We start from the raw sequence: 18555 nt of genomic DNA, 5'->3' as shown, positions 1-18555 counted from the left end.
AGTCTTTTATCTGTAACCTTCTGAGTGCCTGGCAGCCACAGAGAATAAAAACACAACACAAGTTTTCACAGAAATCTTTACACTCCATTCTTTTTGAATATCCAAGTAGCAGAATGACTAGCAAATGTGTATCAGAACCTACTGCTTTTTCAGATTCTTTTTAATGCCACAACATTTTTCTCTAAAGAAAAGTCACATCATTTTGAGTTTCAGAGTGGTAGCCATGTTAGTCTGTATCAGCAAAAAGAACGAGGAGTCTTGTGGCACCTTAGAGACTAACAAATTTATTTGGGCATAAGCTTTCGTGGGCTAAACCCACTTCATCAGATGCATGCAGTGGAAAATACAGTAGGAAGATATATATATATATATATATATATATATATACATATATATACACACACACACACACACACACACACACAGAGAACATGAAAAAATGGGGGTTGCCATACCAACTATAACGAGACGAATCAATTATCAGAAGGAGAAAAAAAACTTTTGTAGTGATAATCAGGATGGCCCATTTCCAACAGTTGACAAGAAGGTGTGAGTAACAGTAGGGGAAAAATTAGCATGGAGAAATAGTTTTCAGTTTGTGTAATGCCCCATTGTAGAGGTGCAGGACTCACCCCGCAGCGCCTCCCACTGGCACGCCTGGGAATTAGCTCTGTCCTCTGCAGGGCGTCCTCTGCCGGTGGTGTCCCGTCCGTCGTCTGCTCCTATTCTAGTGGCCGGCTGCAGCCTCAAAGTCTAGCCCCTTTGTCACAGGAGTCAGCCACAGCCCGTATCAGGCCACGCTCTTCCTCAGCCAAGTATAGTGCAAGGGGGAAGGGGGTGACCCAGGCCCGCCCACTACTCTGGGTCCCAACCCAGGGACCCTCTAGCGGCAGCCTCCCTGCCCTCCTTCTCTCCCCTTATCAGACTTGTCTCTGGGCCACTTCCCCTTTGGCCCTGTGCACTTGCTCAGCCCTTTGTAGCCAGGCCTGCAGCCTGGGGTTTTCCTTGGCTGGAGCTCCCCAGCTCCTTCTGCCCTTCCCCAGCACTGCTCTGTCCAAGGTGCTACCCTTCAGCCCATGAGCCAGTCCTCCTCCCTTGGCAGTCAGCCTTTTTCTCAGGGGCTGGGGCACCGCCCCACCACACCCATCCACTCCCAGTCTTTATTCAAGCCTAATTTAATGGTGTTCAGTTTGCAAATTAATTCCAGTTCTGCAGTTTCTCGTTGGAGTCTGTTTTTGAAGTTTTTTTTGTTGAAGAATTGTGACTTTTAGGTCTGTAATTGAGTGTCCAGGGAGGCTGAAGTTTTCTCCGACTGGTTTTTGAATGTTATAATTCTTGACGTCTGATTTGTGTCCATTTATTCTTTTGCGTAGAGACTGTCCTGTTTGGCCAATGTACATGGCAGAGAGGCATTGCTGGCACATGATGGCATATATCACATTGGTAGATGTGCAGGTGAACGAGCCCCTGATGGTTTGGCTGATATGATTAGGTCCTATGATATTGTCCCTTGAATAGATATGTGGACAAAGTTGGCAACAGGCTTTGTTCCACGGATAGGTTCCTGGGTTAGTGTTTTTGTTGTGTGGTTGCTGCTGAGTATTCGCTTTAGGTTGGGGGGCTGTCTGTAAGCGAGGACTGGACTGTCTCTCAAGATCTGTGAGAGTGAGGGATTGTCCTTCAGGATAGGTTGTAGATCCTTGATGATGCGCTGGAGAGGTTTTAGTTGGGGGCTGAAGGTTACGGCTAGTGGCGTTCTGTTACTTTCTTTGTTGGGCCTGTCCTGGAGTAGGTGACTTCTGGGTATTCTTCTGGCTCTGTGAATCTGTTTCTTCACTTCAGCAGGTGGTATTGTAGTTTTAAGAACGCTTGATAGAGATCTTGTAGGTGTTTGTCTCTGTCTGAGGGATTGGAGCAAATGCAGTTGTATCTTAGAGCTTGGCTGTAGACAATGGATCGTGTGATGTGGTCTGGATGAAAGCTGGAGGCATGTAGGTAAGTATAGTGGTCAGTAGGTTTCCAGTATAGGGTGGCGTTTATGTGATCATCACTTATTAGCACTGTAGTGTCCAGGAAGTGGATCTCTTGTGTGGACTGGTGCAGGCTGAGGTTGATGGTGGGATGGAAATTGTTGAAATCAGGGTGGAATTCCTCAAGGGCTTCTTTTACATGGGTCCAGATGATGAAGATGTCATCAATGTAGCACAAGTAGAGTAGGGGCGTTAGGGGACGAGAGCTGAGGAAGCGTTGTTCTAAGTCAGCCATAAAAATGTTGGCATATTGTGGGGCCATGCGGGTACCCATAGCAGTGCCGCTAACTTGAAGATATACATTGTCCCCAAATGTGAAATAGTTGTGGGTGAGGACAAAGTTTAGCCACCAGGTTTGCTGTGACATTATCGGGGATATTATTGTAGTTCATCTTTGTGTGGACTGTTGGAGTAGAGGGCTTCTATATCCATAGTGGCCAGGATGGTGTTTTCTGGAAGATCATCGATGGATTGCAGTTTCCTCAGGAAGTCAGTGGTGTCGCGAAGATAGCTAGCAGTGCTGGTAGCGTAGGGTCTGAGGAGAGAGTCTACATAGCCAGACAATCCTGCTGTTAGGGTGCCAATGCCTGAGATGATGGGGCATCCAGGATTTCCAGGTTTATGGATCTTGGGAAGCAGATAGAATACCCGTGGTTGGGGTTCTAGGTGTGTGTCTGTGCAGATTTGTTCCTGTGCTTTTTCAGGGAGTTTCTTGAGCAGATGGTGTAGTTTCTTTTGGTAACCCTCAGTGGGATCAGAGGGTAATGGCCTGTAGAATGTGGTGTTAGAGAGATGCCTAGCAACCTCTCGTTCATATTCCGACCTATTCATGATGACGACAGCACCTCCTTTGTCAGCCTTTTTGATTATGATGTCAGAGTTGTTCCTGAGGCTGTGTATGGCATTGTGTTGTGCACGGCTGAGGTAATGGGGCAAGTGATGCTGACTGGGAGTGGATGGGTCATTACACAAACTAAAAACAATTTCCCCATGCTAATTTTTCCCCTAATGTTACTCACACCTTCTTGACAACTGTTGGAAATGGGCCATCCTGATTATCACTACAGAAGTTTTTTTTCTCCTGCTGATAATAGCCCACCTTAATTGATTAGTCTCCTTAGAGTTGGTATGGCAACCCCCATTTTTTCATGTTCTCTGTGTATATATATACTGCACTGTTGCGGGATGACCCCTCATTCATTCTGCAAAGGAGACAAACGTAATTGGAAAGAGAACGAAAAGCTTTGTTCTTTCTAAATAAAAAGCCACAAAAGTTTTTTGAACATCCAGCAGGTGGAGCTTTTGTTTGCCCCTATGACTCTGTGGCATTGGAAAAAAAACTGGTAAATACATATACTGATTGAGATGAAAGTCAAACATTATTTTGGAAATAAACTTGCAACGTGGCCTAAGTTGTACCTCATCCTTGAAAAAAATAGTATATAGAGGATCCATTACTAGGCCATGCAGCTCTCCTACTCTCCTTGGAGACATGATGGCTACTAAAAAGGACACCTTAATTGAAAGATGCCACCATGAGCAAGTGGCTTACAGTTCAAAAGGGGAACCCATGAGGGCAGATAACACTAAGTTCAAATCCCACTCTGGGAAAAGGTCCCTAATATGTGAGAACAGTCTATTTAGATCTTTTAAGAACCTAGTAGTCACTGGATTAGAGAAAACAGTGCTCCCCCCCCTCTACTTGAAACACTGATCGTAGAATAGACCTGTTGAGGGACCACTCATGATCCAAGGTGAAGGACCTGCTTAGTTTGTCCACTACATCATTCTGAACCCCGGGCAGGTGTGATGCTACGAATATCAAGCAATTTTGTATACAGAAGTTCCTCAGCCTGACTGCCTCCTGGCACAGGCTGTTTGATCTGGAGGCCTCCTGATTACTGATGTAGAACACCACTGTGGTGTTGTTGGCAGGTGCTTAGACAGTTCTGCCACATATATGTGGTAACAACTGGCAATACACTCTGGAGATTGCCCTTAGCTTGAGAATGTTTATGGGTAGGCTTCATCTTTGGAGTGGACCACAAGCCTTGAACCTACATGGCTCCCAGATGCACTCATCACTCCATGTCTGAAGTGTCCATTACCAGTTATGGAAGAAAGAGGCAGGGACAAAGGAACTCCCCTGCACACCTTGTCTTGGCTCCTCCACCAACCCGAACAGGGTATGATTTTGCCAGGGATTCATATTAGACTGTCCAGGTGATGTATATGAGGGTGGTATACTGACTTAAGTCATGTTTGTAACCCCCTGAAATCCAGCCTGGCATGTGGAGTCACATACGTGCATGCTGCCATATGCCCCAGGAGCCTTACTGATGTATGAAGATGGTTCTTGAGGGATAGGCAGATGTCTCATATGGCTAGACATCTTGAAAGCAGCAGAGAGGTCCTGGCTAGAATTGAATCTAGAACTGCTCTGATGAATTCTATCCTTTGGAGGGGTACTAGAGTCAATTCCTCTATGTTCATTACCTGATGGAATGTTTGATGAATACTTTCCTATACCTGCTGACAGGAACTCCTCACAGCAGTCAGTTGTCCAGGTAAAGATATTCCTGGATGTCCCAGCAGCAGAGCCACCACAGCCATGCACTTACTGAAAACCCTCAGAGCAGATTAAATGCCAAAGGGTAGAACTGTAAATCGAAAGTAGTCCCCTCCTACTACAAACTTTAGACATTTCCTGTGGACATGGTGAATGGTCAGATGGATGTGGGAACATGCATTCTTCAAGTGAAAGGCAGCAGACCAATCTCCCAGATCTAACAAGGAATAATAATTGTGAGGGAGACCATGTGGAATCACAACTTCTTGATGTATCTGTTTAGGTTTTGAAGGTTCAGAATGTGCCTGGGACCTTCTTTTGCTTTGGGTATTGGAAAGTATCGTGAGTAGAATCCTCTTCCCTGATACTGAGAGAGCACTTCTTCTGTGGCTTCCAAAGAACATAGAGTCTGCACCTCTTGTCTCAGAACTGATTTGTTAGATGGTTCCCCAAAAAGGGACAGGGAAGGTAGGTAGGAAAGGAGGGGGAGGACAGGAATTGGAAGGTATATCCCGATTCCACTGTGCTGTAGCACCTACTTCTTGGAGATGATGGATTGCCATGCACTTAAGAAATATGACAACCGACTCCCAAAGGGAGGAAGACAGTCTGCAAGATCTTATATTGTTGGTATGCTGTCCTTGACAGAAGATTTAAATGGGCTGTTTAAAGAGGAGTGGCTGCCCGGATGATGGGGAAGTCTCCTCCTTTCCTGCTTGTATGCCCACTTATACTGATCCAGATGTCTATGCCAACCATACTGCTGACTTGGTGGAAGCTGAGAACAAAACTTCAGTCTTTTGGGGACTGGTGACTACAGACCCAGGGACTTGAACACTGCCCTATAGTTTTTTTTTTAAATGTATGCAGTTAATCATCTGTTTTCAAACAAAACAATTCACAGCCCTAAAAGGAGAGGTCTTTGATAGTCTGCTGGACTTCAGTGGGAATCCTGGAGCCAAGCTGCACGGTGCATGGTTACCACCATTGTCATGACTCTGGCAGCTGAATCTTGCTGCATCCAAGGAAGCTTGTACAGCAGACCTTGCAACTGCATAGCCTTCCACCTCTCTCTCAAAATTTTCTGACAAAGAGATCCAATTTTTGTGTGTCCTTGTCTTTAGGAATCATTTTTGCTCTACCATGGCGGTGCTTTTCATTTACAACTGCCACTGCTAAGGATCCCTATGGAATATGAAAAAACTGCTCAGATCCCTGAGATTCCTGGTATTGGGTTCTGGGTACTTTGCCACTGGCATGAGAGATGATGGAGTTTGCCACAAAGTTTTATTAGGCTGCATAACTTTCTCATTTATAGGGAGAGCAACTTTCCCTGATGTAGCCAGGTGTAAAACATCTATGAGCTTTTGTGGATTTTCTTCCACAAGCTCCATTTGTATCCCCAGGTTGTAGCCATCCTTTTCAGGAGCTCTTCATAGGTCTCTAAATCATCTGGTGCTCAGAAAGAGGGTTTCAATACCAGTGCTTCTTCCAGAGAGGAGGTAGAGTATGTATTCAAAGGGGGAAGGCTAGAACCCCCCTGGCGCTGGTCAAGAACTGTAGATGTAGGAGTCCTGTCTAAAGCCAACAACAAGCCATTCTGATCCTCACCTCATCAGTGATGGTCAGAACCAGGATCAAGAGGCCCATTGATACTATGTGGGAAGACTTCATTGCTAAGGGGATATACTTCTGTAATGTAGCAGCTGCTCTGTACTGACTTCCTGCAGTCTGTCGATAATGGGTGGAGAGGCTCATCTTCTCAAGGACTGATTTCTGCAGTGCAGCTGGGATGATTATCTAGACTCTGGAGACATCCACCACTGTACCTAGTAGGGCCAATGGTAGGGCTAGTACAGTACTGAAGGACAATCATGCCTAAACCAGGCCCTCAAATGCCTTGGTCTGCTCTTGTCAGGACAACTCCTATGAGAGGATAACAATGACTGGAGAACATCCTAGATTCCCTGTTTTGGGAGACGTAGGAGCCCACTTCAGAGTCTGAGGAGGAATATGAGTACTCTGCCGGCCAGGGAGGCGGAGTACCAAACAACATGATCAAAGATCAGGTCCAATATCTTTGACTAGACTGCAGTACCAGTGGCAACCTCAGTGACTTCTTGTCTATCTGTATTATGCACTGAGGCGGTGGTTGCTGATGGTCTCAGAACCAGCTTCACAGTAAAAGGATGTGGTACTGGACAGCAGCATCAGAAGCAACATGTGCACACTGTACGACAGCCCTGACAAGACACTACTGATCTGAATAACTGGAAAGAGCAGTACTGAAAGGCTCAGCCACATAGGCCTCCAGGTCAGTACTGAAATAAGTGTTTGCTCACTGATAATAAACCCTCTTCCTGCACCTGCTCTAAAGAAATACCCAGCCTTTAAGGTCCCAACTAGTGAACTGGAATCAATGGCTCTGCACTGATCGAGCCACCAGAATGAAATACCAAGGGCAGCAAGCTGGAGGATCCACTCTATCTTCGGTACTGGAGTGGGTCACGTCTGCAGCTAAAGAGTCCCGCAGTGAAGACTTTGATACCATGGAAACTGTTCCTTTCTTTGACTTCAGATGCTGAGAGGGCTCTGAACACTTATGCCTCTTCAAGGAGTGTCCTGGTGAAGGAGGTCTCCTCCATTCCATTCCCTGCCTTCCGGTAAGGCAGGGGAGTGCTCCTGGATGGGGAGGTGCTCCCTCTATCTGACCAAGGCAGTACCAATGCCAGCCAAATGGAGGTCTCCATGAGGATATACCTGAGGCATTCTTCTCTTAACTTCTTGGTTCTGCTCTTGAAGCCCTGGCAAACTGGACACGTGTCCTTGATGTGACCCTCATCAAAAAAATTGAGGCAGCAAGAGTGAGGGTCGCCGTCAGTTTGTAACACCCTGAACAAAGTTTAAACCCAAGGGACCTAGGCATAGGCTCCCCCGATACTGGGCGGAGCTCTGAGTTGAGAGAGAAAAGAAAAGGGAAAGAAACCCCAAAATGAGTACCATTCAGAAGCAAAACACTTACAACATGTTCACAAAGGAACAACTGGCAGCACGCTCTGACCACTGATGGTAAGAAGGAAGAGAGAGGAAGATAGGGTGGCTCCACACTCTATACCCTTGGTTTGAAGCACAAGGAGCTCAGGGCACAGGCATGGCCACCCCTATAGGTACTGCTTGGGAAAATTCACAATCACTCAGAATAGGTCTTCTGATCCTCTGGATTGAGTCTTAACCTACACAGGAAATTTATCAATGTATTTTCATTAGAGAAGTGATCAAAAACTCATATTGAAAAAAATAATCTATTCCAGAAGCAGTTGGGCACATCTTAAGCTATCTTCCAACTTGAAGTAAAATTTTCAGAGGGATGTAAACTATCTCAGAAAACATCACACCTCTCTCACTAAAATATTCAGTCTGTTCTGAAGATCTGTGAGATTTCTCCTTCTTTCTGGCAGATGACGGTAACAATATGAAATATTCCGTTTACCTTGACTCACCACCCCACTATAGCAATGGCCTGTTTTCTACTACCCACCATGCTGTAAAATTTCACTGTTATTTTTTGCTAAATACATGCTTGGGGAAAAAATAAATCCCTAAAATCTATTTAGTTCAACTCACCTGCAGCTGCATGACTACATAGTTAAATCTGTCATTCCTTCCACAGCCAATGAATCTACAGACATGGTCTTTCCCTGAGGGGAAAAAAAGAAACAAGTTAGCCAATAACAACTAATTTCTGTCTTTCTTCATTTACATGTCTAGTAAAATATGAAAAAAATGTGCCTATGTATTACTCTAAGTGCCTTTAACTAACTTTTTAAAAGACATTCACATTAAAACAGCAGTGAACCCAGTGGCAGTTCTGCCTCCAATGAAACAAAACTCCCTTCTGCCACAAACATCAGCTCCCTTAGTAGTGAGGAATGGTCTAGATATACTTAATCCTGCCTCAGTACAGGGAAAGAACTATATGACCTTTTCCAGATCAACATTTTATGATTATAAATTCTGCAGTATTTACTGCACTATGCCTACGCTTATTACCAGGACACCCGAGAGTCCACCCTCCACCCCACATGGCTACAGGCTTTGAACAGTGCCCCATATACTCACCTTCCTAAAGCAAGCATCCCTGAAGCAAGTCAGACACAGTTCATAGCTTTTATGAATATCTTTATGGGAACTTTTTAGGGAGTTTCTGACTTATCTTTTTCTATCTAGTAAGCCTTTAAATCTAACAATATCTTTCTCACTTGTTGTTTGTCAGAGGCCTAAGCCAGGGTACCATTGACAGGCACACCCTCCATCTCTCCTGAAAGACTGACCATAATCAGGAGAAAGAAGAATGGACAAGGGAGACATTTTCAGATCTTCTCAGGAGTTCTTAGGCCAACTCACAAGAGACAATGGACTGGAGGAAATGCATGCTCAAGGAAAGGCCGAAGAAATGAGACATGCATTGAGAAGCACACCAAACATAATGCAGTGCCTCAAACAAACTCAGATACTGAAAATCATTACAAAGTAAAATGCCTGAAGATTGACACCCTAAAGCCATTGCAATGTATGGACAATTCTATGTTCCCTGGCCATGTGCCATAAACACACAACCCAGGCAAGGCACCAGCATAGCCTACGCAGAAACCCTTTCCACTCAACCCCAGCAGAAAACAAGAAAAATTATTTGAGTACACTGACACGTGGTTCATATAGGAGCATTTTCACTGTGCACTTTGTAAATATTTTTAAATACTTCAATTGTTGATTACTGTTCAATAAAGTTGCATTTTGTGAAAATAATATTTATTTACTTTGTCTTACAAAACATCATTTTTGATCCCCAAAAGAAGCATCTCTCCCATCTTGGGTTTTAACAGTACATGTACAATTCATATAGAAACTAAGGAAAGTTTTTCATAAAAATACACAAAATAGCACACAGCAGCACACTTTCATGCTATGGCACACTATTCAAAGTACACTCTCAAAGCTTCCTCAGCCATACAGCATCTCAAAGTCCTCATGTGACTGCCCATGTGTCTGGCTGTTCAAAGTCAGCAGTCTTTCCACTTACCCCTTCCACCCTACAGGCAACATTTGCTCCTTTGCTTCACAAATATTATGTAAAACAGTCAAATGAAACATGCAGAAATAACAATAAGAATATTTGGCTCAATCAGAGCTAGCCTAGTCACTCAGGACATTTCCAGTATCCTTTCAATTTACCAAATGCACATTCACCAATTATCCTGCACCTGCTTAGGTGGTAGTTACATTTTTCCTTGCTTCTGTCCAATTAGTCTGTGTATGGCTTCATGAGCCAGGGAAGCAAAAAGGTAGGCTGGGTCCCCAAGAATCACTATTAGCATCGTAATCGAACACATATGAATGTGCCAATCTGAGGGAAAAGTTCTTGTTTCCATCCATTCAAAAAGTCTTGTATTCCTAAAGATGCAATCATCATACACCTTCCTGACCAGCCAACATTAATGTCAGTGAAATATCCCCAGTTATTCACCAGCACTTACATAACCATTGAAAAGTACCCCTTTCTGGGGCATAGTTAAACCAGCAAAGCAGATGGTGGTTTAATCCAGCTCTCTGCAATAAAGGGGGAATAAATGAAAGCAATTTAAGAAGATAAAAAGAACCAGACACTCTGAATCCACTGATCTGAGCCATAAATATGAATAACCACCCATGAAGCCAGCTTTGAAAAGAAAAAGAGAAGAATGAAGAGAACTTGCAGATCCCAGTCCCAGAGAGCAGCCTCAGGAGGAGAATATCCAGCAACAGAATCTAGTATCACCAGCCTGCAGAACATATTAAAAATTACTCGGCAAGCTTAGAGATGTTGAACTGGACCCTCATTATCCTGCGAAGAGAGAGTGGGTGAGTGCAATGAAGTTAAAAAAATAATTAAAATTGTACTATTGTGGCTGGGGGAGTAAGTATGGCAGCAGCCATTTGGAAAGGTCAGACAAACAAAGGGAAAGTGTGGCAGCAGCCATCCTGAGAGGGACTCAACAAGAAAAAAGGAAAGACAAGAAGATATGGATGTTCGGGAAAGGAAAGAAATCTTCCAATACAAAGATCAATCGTCCCCTGTCCGCCCTCCCCCGCCCCCAAAAAACCCCAAAGACATGGCCATGAAAGAGAGTAACTCCCCCTCCAGCAAACAAACTATGCAAGTGGATGGAGAACCACAAGTCACTAAGACTGACCTGAAAGATCTACTGTTAAAAATCGAAAAGACGAATAAGGAGATGAAGGATGAGTTCCAGACTTACATTAAAGATAAAAAAATTTAATTAATGAGATTAATGGAAAAATATCAGATGTGGAAACAGGATAAAATGAGCCACCAGACAGCACGATTAATCTAGATCAAAGAATTCAAATAACTGAAAAAAGAGAAAAAGAAATAGAATTACAGCTGGAATACATGGAAAATAGAGAATGCATGACTAACATAAGGATTAATGATATTACAAAGGAAACTGAAGGGAGAACTCTGCTGAATGCATTGGACGATATTGTCCATGAGATATTAAAACTGGGAAATAAAGATTGCATTCATACTGAACAGGCTCACAGATCCCTTTGCCCCAGGGCCTCAGCTGGTTCCTGACCAAGAAGTGTGATCATTTATCTACACTACTATCAAGACAAGGATAAAATACTGAGGGCAATGAAGAGAGAGCTGAACCATTAATGATTCTTAACCACCCCATAAAAATTTTCCCAGATCTGGAAACCTCAACCCTTAAAAAGCAAAGAGACCACCACCACAATTCTTAGAAAGAACAATCTAAGATACAAATAGAAGTTCCCATTTAGACTGTCCTTTCGATGGAAGGGAAGATATATGTCTATCTCAGATCCAAATGAAGGAAATCAGGTACTTCTGGACATGAGAATACGCAAATCAGCTCAAGAACAATCTGATGGGATCAAGGGCATCAGTCCTACAGGTCACCACGACATCACTGGGAAGCAGTGAGATCAAAGAGAGCCAGAACAGCTCAAAAAGATGCATCATTAAGACAACAGGACAATCATGAGAGTAGAAGAAACAATCCTGATCTAAAAGAATAATATTAGTATATGGGCTATGACATTATAATAGATAATGGATATTATATCCATGAGGTTATAATGATAAAAGGGTATTGTTAAATGGGAACTGGGCTGAATAGGTTGGAGGATATTTTACTCTATGTGGATACAGTATACTTAATGGGTAAATATTATAGTTAATTGAATGTTGTGATTTATATTATGAAAAAAGTTAATAACAAAATAGGAGACCCAGATCTCCTCAAGTGAAGCAAGTTTGATTTTAGAGTTGTCACAAACATTCCAAAATTAATATAAACTGGAGAAGGGTCACCTATGGTGGAAAATTTTAAGAATATATGAAATCAGAGATGGTATAATAATCGCATAATGCCCTATGTTATAAATATGTTTAATAAGATTTAGATAAAGATTGGTTCTTACGAATATATAAAAAAGACACCCTCCACAACACAACAGGGTACTAACATGTCCATGAAGGAAGTAAGGTGAGCTCAGGCTTCCACAGCTAGAGGGGACATAGTGACAATGGAGCAGTGCAAAGGAAGGGAAACAAGAGATCAGAAACAGATGATAAATGTTGTTACATGTTTTAATATAAAAGAGTATATTATAATAAAATGTTAGGGCACGGAATTTTAAAATTTACAGTAAATCAGACCTAGGGTCAGGGCACAATAATATAGGTGTTAAAGAAAGGAAAAGCAATATATGTGGTAGTGTTAAAATTATTGTGTATATGATGGGAACTATATCTAAAATGTCTTTTTTAAAGAAGAGGAGCAAATGTAATGGAGACCTGGCATCTAGCTGGAGGGTCTCACTGCCTTTAACAAAGAGTAATATACTTGGTGACAGAAGATGTGGTACTCTTGGGTGAGTTTATTAATGTCATTGCTAATGCACATTGTTAATGTGAAGGGGATGACCAATCCAACAAAAAGGAAAGAGGTATTCTGCTCACTGAAAAAAAGGATTTTCCTAGTATAGTCTATTTACAGGAAACACCCTTGAAGAAATATGATGATAAACACCCAAATACTTCTTGGACACAGCTATTGTACATCTCTCCAGGGAAATTAATAGAAGAGCAATGGCAATTCTTTTTAATAAACACTTCCCTTTTATTGTTTCAGCACAACTTATAGATATGGAGGACAGATATATTTTAATTAGGCTTGGAAGGATTAGATTTTTATTGGTAAAATATTGGTAAACATCAATTTCATTGTACCCACACAAACCAAGGGGAAAAATATTTCCATCAAGAATAATCAAAATGTACAGATAGGCAAAGTAAGAAAAATGCTGCTTGAGAACTTAGAGTTTGGTTTAAAGATATTTACTTTTCATATGTTGACAATTTGTGTTTTAATGGTTAGAAAGCTTTAACATTTTGAATCTCAACATCTATTGTCATTAAATAATTGTCTGACTCCCCCATGGTCTCATGCTCCCCGAATAATTTTCTGTAACTGTGAAAATTTACGTCAGTAAAAATCTAAAAAAAAAACCAACAACCCTAAAATCCATAATTTTGCACAATTGTGAAAATTTAATTAGATAAAAATCAGAAAAAATGCTTAAAAATAACCACAAGTATCCGTCAAAATTAAAACAAATAGAAATTGAATTCTGAGAAGCCTAATTTTAATTAAGGGGCCCTAGGAAGTTAATTAAGGGGCTCTAGGAAGTTTCAGGGAAGGGGATATTATTCTGGGGGAGAGTTTAATGAAATGCTTAATTCCACTTTGGATCAATTGAATGTACACAGAGGGCATTCAAGAGGAGCAAGTGCAAATTTGTCGTATCACTTAGAAAATGAGGATCTGGAGGATGTTTGTCAGATGAATGTGGACGTCAGGAACTATATGTATTATTCTGTTACTCACAGATCTTATGCCAGGATTGATATGATTTTAGTTCTTGCACCTTGGCTAATTTGGTCAAAAAAGCGAATCTAGGATTTATAACTTGGTCTGATTATACCCCTTCATATACACCTCTACCCCGATATAACGCGACCCGATAAAACACGAATTTGGATATAACGTGGTAAAGCAGCGCTCCGGGGGGGCGGGGCTGCACACTCCAGCGGATCAAAGAAAGTTCGATATAATGCAGTTTCACCTATAACACGGTAAGATTTTTTGGCTCCCGAGGACAGCGTTATATCGGGGTAGAGGTGTATTAGAATAAAAGACTGGATGGATAGAGTGGAAAAACAAAGGACCTTGGAAGTAGAGTAGTGCTTTTCTGTATAATCCCATTTGAATTCAAAAACTGGTAAAAAATCAGAAATATATAGAAGAAAATAATAAGGATGAGATCAATTAAAGTATTTTCTGGGAAGCTGGAAAGTTTGTAATGAGGGGGATCCTTAAAAATAAAGCACCATACCACAATACTGAGCAATAATGGAACCCCGGCCGTATCCCTCCTTCTTTCCCCTGCCCCGCCCCCCCGCCCCTTTTTTTTAAATGAGAGCCAGGGAAAAAGTCAGGTAAATCATTTTTTAAACACTGTTACCCAGAAGTATTAGTCATCTTTTTATGGCTGAAAGCATTATTCATTAAGTCCCAAAATCAATATTTATATACAATAGCTCTTTATAAGAAAAAGTTTGCAGCAAACTTCCCAAAATACAACTGTGTAGCTTCTCTGCTGCAGTTTGCAGCTAATGAGGTCTCAGCTCAAATATTTACAACTTCTTTTGTAGCAGCTGTGGCATTCTGGAGGAACATATTTGGAGATGTATTGCTGCATTTTGCTTTTTTTGCCAAGTGCAATACAGGTGTCCAAAACCTTGACTGCCCTGGGAAACCACTTTTTAACTGGAGCAATAACTCTTTCCAGCCAGTTTGACAAGTGCTTCTGAAATTAACTTTTACAACAATTTGAGGAAATGGTACAGAAGCCCTATTGACACAGTTAAAACAACTGAGTTTTACAGCCATTGTTACACTCTGATGTGGTTGAACCTGGTTCTAAAGCCTTTTTTTTTAATCAGATTAAGAAGGACCATCTGCTTTAGCAGATTTCATTTAAAAAGCAGAGATAGGTTTAAAGAGTTAAACAGCACTCTGCACGCAAAATTTAAGAGATCTTTGTTTCTTCTGATGGGAAAAGAAGTGCTTCCAAAATTATCTCGATCTTTGCTGGACTGATGGCCAATTCCAAAGGAAGATTGTAATATCTGACTCCTAGATAGTCTATAAGATTTTGTATGGAAATAAATAATTTCGAACTCAGAGACCTGGCCAGGGACTTTGTGGATTTCACCTTTTCCCAGAACTTGTTTTCTGAAGGCACAGACCCTCAGGTCTGAGTCAGACAAATTCACAATTTTAGCCTGGGCCTTCATGGTAAGACTACAACTCCTGAGCCAGGAACATCTCTTAATGGAGACAGATGTATACAAGACCATTGTGACTGAAATATCAAAGGAAGCCCTAAGGTAATGTTTGGATGCCCTCTGGTCTTCCCTGAAGAATTCCAGAAACTCCTTTTTGTTGTCCTCAGGAATGTACTAGTTTTAAGTGAAATGTTAAATCTGGCCATAACTACCCAATAATTAGAACCTCTTAAAACTAGAGCAGTCAAGGAATAACCTTTCATCAAAACAGATCCAGTCGCTTAGAATGCCTATTCATAGGAACTAAGGCAGTGGTTTTCAAACTGCAGGTTGCAACCCAGGTTGTGGCGGTTCTGGTCAGCACTGCCGACCGGGCTGTTAAAAGTCCCATCAGCATTAATTGTGATTAATCGCACTGTTAAACAATATTAGAATATAATTTATCTAAATATTTTTGGGTTTTCTATATTTTAAGATATAGGGTTAGGGCTGGGGGCTCTGGAATTCAGCCGGGTGTAGGGCTCAGGGTTTCAGTCCCCTCAGGGGCTTGGGGCTTAAGTCCAGCACAGGGCTTGGGGCTCCAGCACCTTCCCACCCCTGCCACCTGGGAAGCTGCAGGCTGGGGCTGGGGCTGCTCCAACCCCTCCGCCACCTCCAGAGCTGGGCTGCGTCACCCTCCCCGACACACACACCCCACCTCCAGAACTGAGGGCTGAGGCTTCAGCCCCCGGAGCCCATGCCTCTCACCCTACCAAACAGTATGCGATTAACGCGTTAAAAAAATCAATATGTTAATTTTGCTTTCAGTTATTCATAGGCATTAACTGTGATGAACTGACAGCCCTAAATAATAATGTTTATTACAGTAGTGCCTCAGGACCAAACAAGAATGGGGCCCTGTTTTCCTAAGCACTGTACAAACAAAAGTAACAGATTGTAAGCTATTCAAGGCAGCTACTATATAAATAGACAAGACAGACACAGGGTGGGGAAAATGGACAGAACACAAGCAGAGTGAACTTTCTGATGGCAGCAAACATCATGTTAGTCCCATCATTTTGGGGAGTGGGCTGGGGTGTTAAAGGGAATAAGTTAAATGGAAGGCAAACTGAAGGGAGAGGGGACTTTGAAGAGAAGGGAGATAAGGCGACCAGGGCAGGGCAGACGAGAATAAGAGGGGCAGGGTGGAGTGAATCTGAGGTGAAGTGACTGTGAGGGAGGGATAAGGGGAGCACTGGAGTAAGCAGCCAATCAGTACAGGACAGATAAAGTCCAGTCAAAAGCATAGAAAGTTCTATGAATGTCTGAAGGTTACTGCTTTGGCTGCTTCTGCAGCTGCCCTTACCTGAAATCTCTGACTGGTTCCTCCCAGAGTTTCCCCCCGTAATGCCACATGGTGGAAAGGAAGGGAAGCATCACATGGGTCCTAGTGCCCCATGGGAGGTGTGGGTCTCCTTTGCATAGTTCTGGGTCCGGGAATGTGCTGGAGTTAGGAGTCACCTCAGCTGGATACCATTTTTAACCTTCTCCCCCTCAGTGCAGTAGTCCTTGCTTTGGCTGCTTCTGCAGTCACTCTTACTGGTTTGCTTGATAAAGGCAAATGCATAAAGGTAATATACTTAGCCTTTTGTAAGGCATTTGACTTAGGCTCACACAACATTCTGATTACAAAATTTGCATTATATAATATCAATCAAGCACACATTAAATGGATTAAGAACTGTCAGTTCTCAAAAATAGATGTCAATGGCAAATCATCATCATCTAATGAGGGTATTTCTAGTGCGGGGTGTGCAAACTATGGCCCGTTGGTCGGATCCGGCCCGCCAGCCGTTTTGAGCCGGCCCTCAAGCTCCCATTGGGGAGTGGAGTCTGGGGCTTGCCCTGCTCCGGCACTCTGGCGCTTCAGCTGGGGAGCAGGGTCAGGGGCCACTCCACGCGGCTCCTGGAAGCAGCCACATAGCCCTGCTCCGGCACTCCAGCTGGGGTGCAGGATCAGGGGTCACTCCACGTCACTCCCGGAAGCTGTGGCATGGTCCCCCTCCGGCACTCCAATGGGAGCTGCAGGGGCAGTGCCTGCAGATGGGGCAGCAGCAGAGCCGCCTGGCCACGCCTCCGCATAGGGGCCGGAGAAGGGACATGCTGCTGCTTCCAGGAGTCGCTTGAGGTAAGCATCACCTGGAGCCTGCACCCCTGAGCCTCTCCCCAGCCCCAACTCCCTGCCCCAATCCTGATCCCCCTCCCGCTCTCCAAACTCCTCAATCCCTGCCCAGAGCACCCTCCTACACCCCATACTCCTCATCCCCAGCCCCACCCCAGAGCCTGCACCCCCAGCCGGAGCCCTTATCACCCCCCCACACACACACCCCACTCTCCCATACCCTGAACTCCTCATTTCTGGCCCCACCCCAGAGCCCGCACCCCCAACCAGAGCACTCACAATCCCCACACCACATCTCCAATTTTCTGAGCATTCATGGCCCGCCATACAATTTCTATTCCCAGATGTGGCCCTTGAGCCAAAAAGTTTGTCCACCCCTATTATAGTGGGATTCCACAGGGATCGGTATTTGGCCTGATACTATTTAACATTTTTATTAATGATCTGGAAACAAATACAAAATCACTGCTGATAAAATTTGCGGATGATATAAAGATCAGCTGAGTGGTAAATAATGATGAGAATACAACATTCATACATAGTGAACTGGATCACTTGGTAAGCTGGGCCTCTTCAAACAAAATGTGCTTTAATATAACCAAATGCAATATGATACATCTAGGAACAAAGAACGTGGGCCATTCCTACAGAATAGGCAAATGTATCCTAGAAAGCAGTGATTCTGAAAATGATTTAGGGGTCTTAGTGGACAAGCAACTCAACATGAGTTCCCAGTACAATGCTGTCGCAATAAAAGCTAAAACAATCCTTGGGTATATAAACAGGGGAATAATGAGTAGGAGTATAGAGGTGATTTTGCCTCTGTACATAGCATTGGTGAGACAGATACTAGAATACTCCACACAGCTCTGATGCGCACATTTTAAAGAGGAAGTTGAAAAACTGGAGAGGTTGCAGAAAAGGGTCATAAAATGATTTGAGGGCTGGAGAAAATGGCTTACAGTGAGATATTTAGAGAGCTCAATATGTTTAGCTTATCAAAAAGAAGACCAAGAGATGACTTGACTATAGTGTATAATGACCATCACAGAGAGAAAATACCAGGTATTAAAGAGCTCTTTAATTTAATGGAGAAAGGCTTCACAAGAAGCATTGGCTAGAAGTTAAAGCCAGACAAATTCCCATAGGAAATTAGGAACCATTTTTTTTTTTTTAAAACAGTGAGAGTGATTAATCACTGGAACAAACAATAAAGGGAAGTGGTGGATTCTCCAACTCTTGTCATCTTCAGATCAAGACCGAATGCCCTTCTAGAAGATATGCTTTAACCAAACAGAAGTTATTGGGCTCAATACAGAGGGTTAATTGACTGGGTGAAATTTAATGGCCTGTG

At 43.0% G+C, this 18555-nt stretch overlaps 1 protein-coding gene across 2 annotated transcripts in view; it reads right to left on the bottom strand.

Moving 5' to 3' along the window:
* The window catches only part of TTBK2 (tau tubulin kinase 2), a 230002-nt gene that overhangs the window by 113560 nt on the left and 97887 nt on the right, over positions 1-18555 (bottom strand). For both annotated transcript variants that reach the window (XM_054028672.1, XM_054028673.1), the window contains exon 4: positions 8224-8297. In XM_054028672.1, coding sequence (XP_053884647.1) covers positions 8224-8297 — 74 coding nt within the window. The remainder of the gene's footprint in view (positions 1-8223; positions 8298-18555) is intronic.

Source organism: Malaclemys terrapin, chromosome 4 (genome assembly GCF_027887155.1).
Source record: "Malaclemys terrapin pileata isolate rMalTer1 chromosome 4, rMalTer1.hap1, whole genome shotgun sequence".
NCBI classification, from domain to species: domain Eukaryota; kingdom Metazoa; phylum Chordata; order Testudines; family Emydidae; genus Malaclemys; species Malaclemys terrapin.
This window is presented reverse-complemented; position numbering and strand designations above follow the sequence as displayed.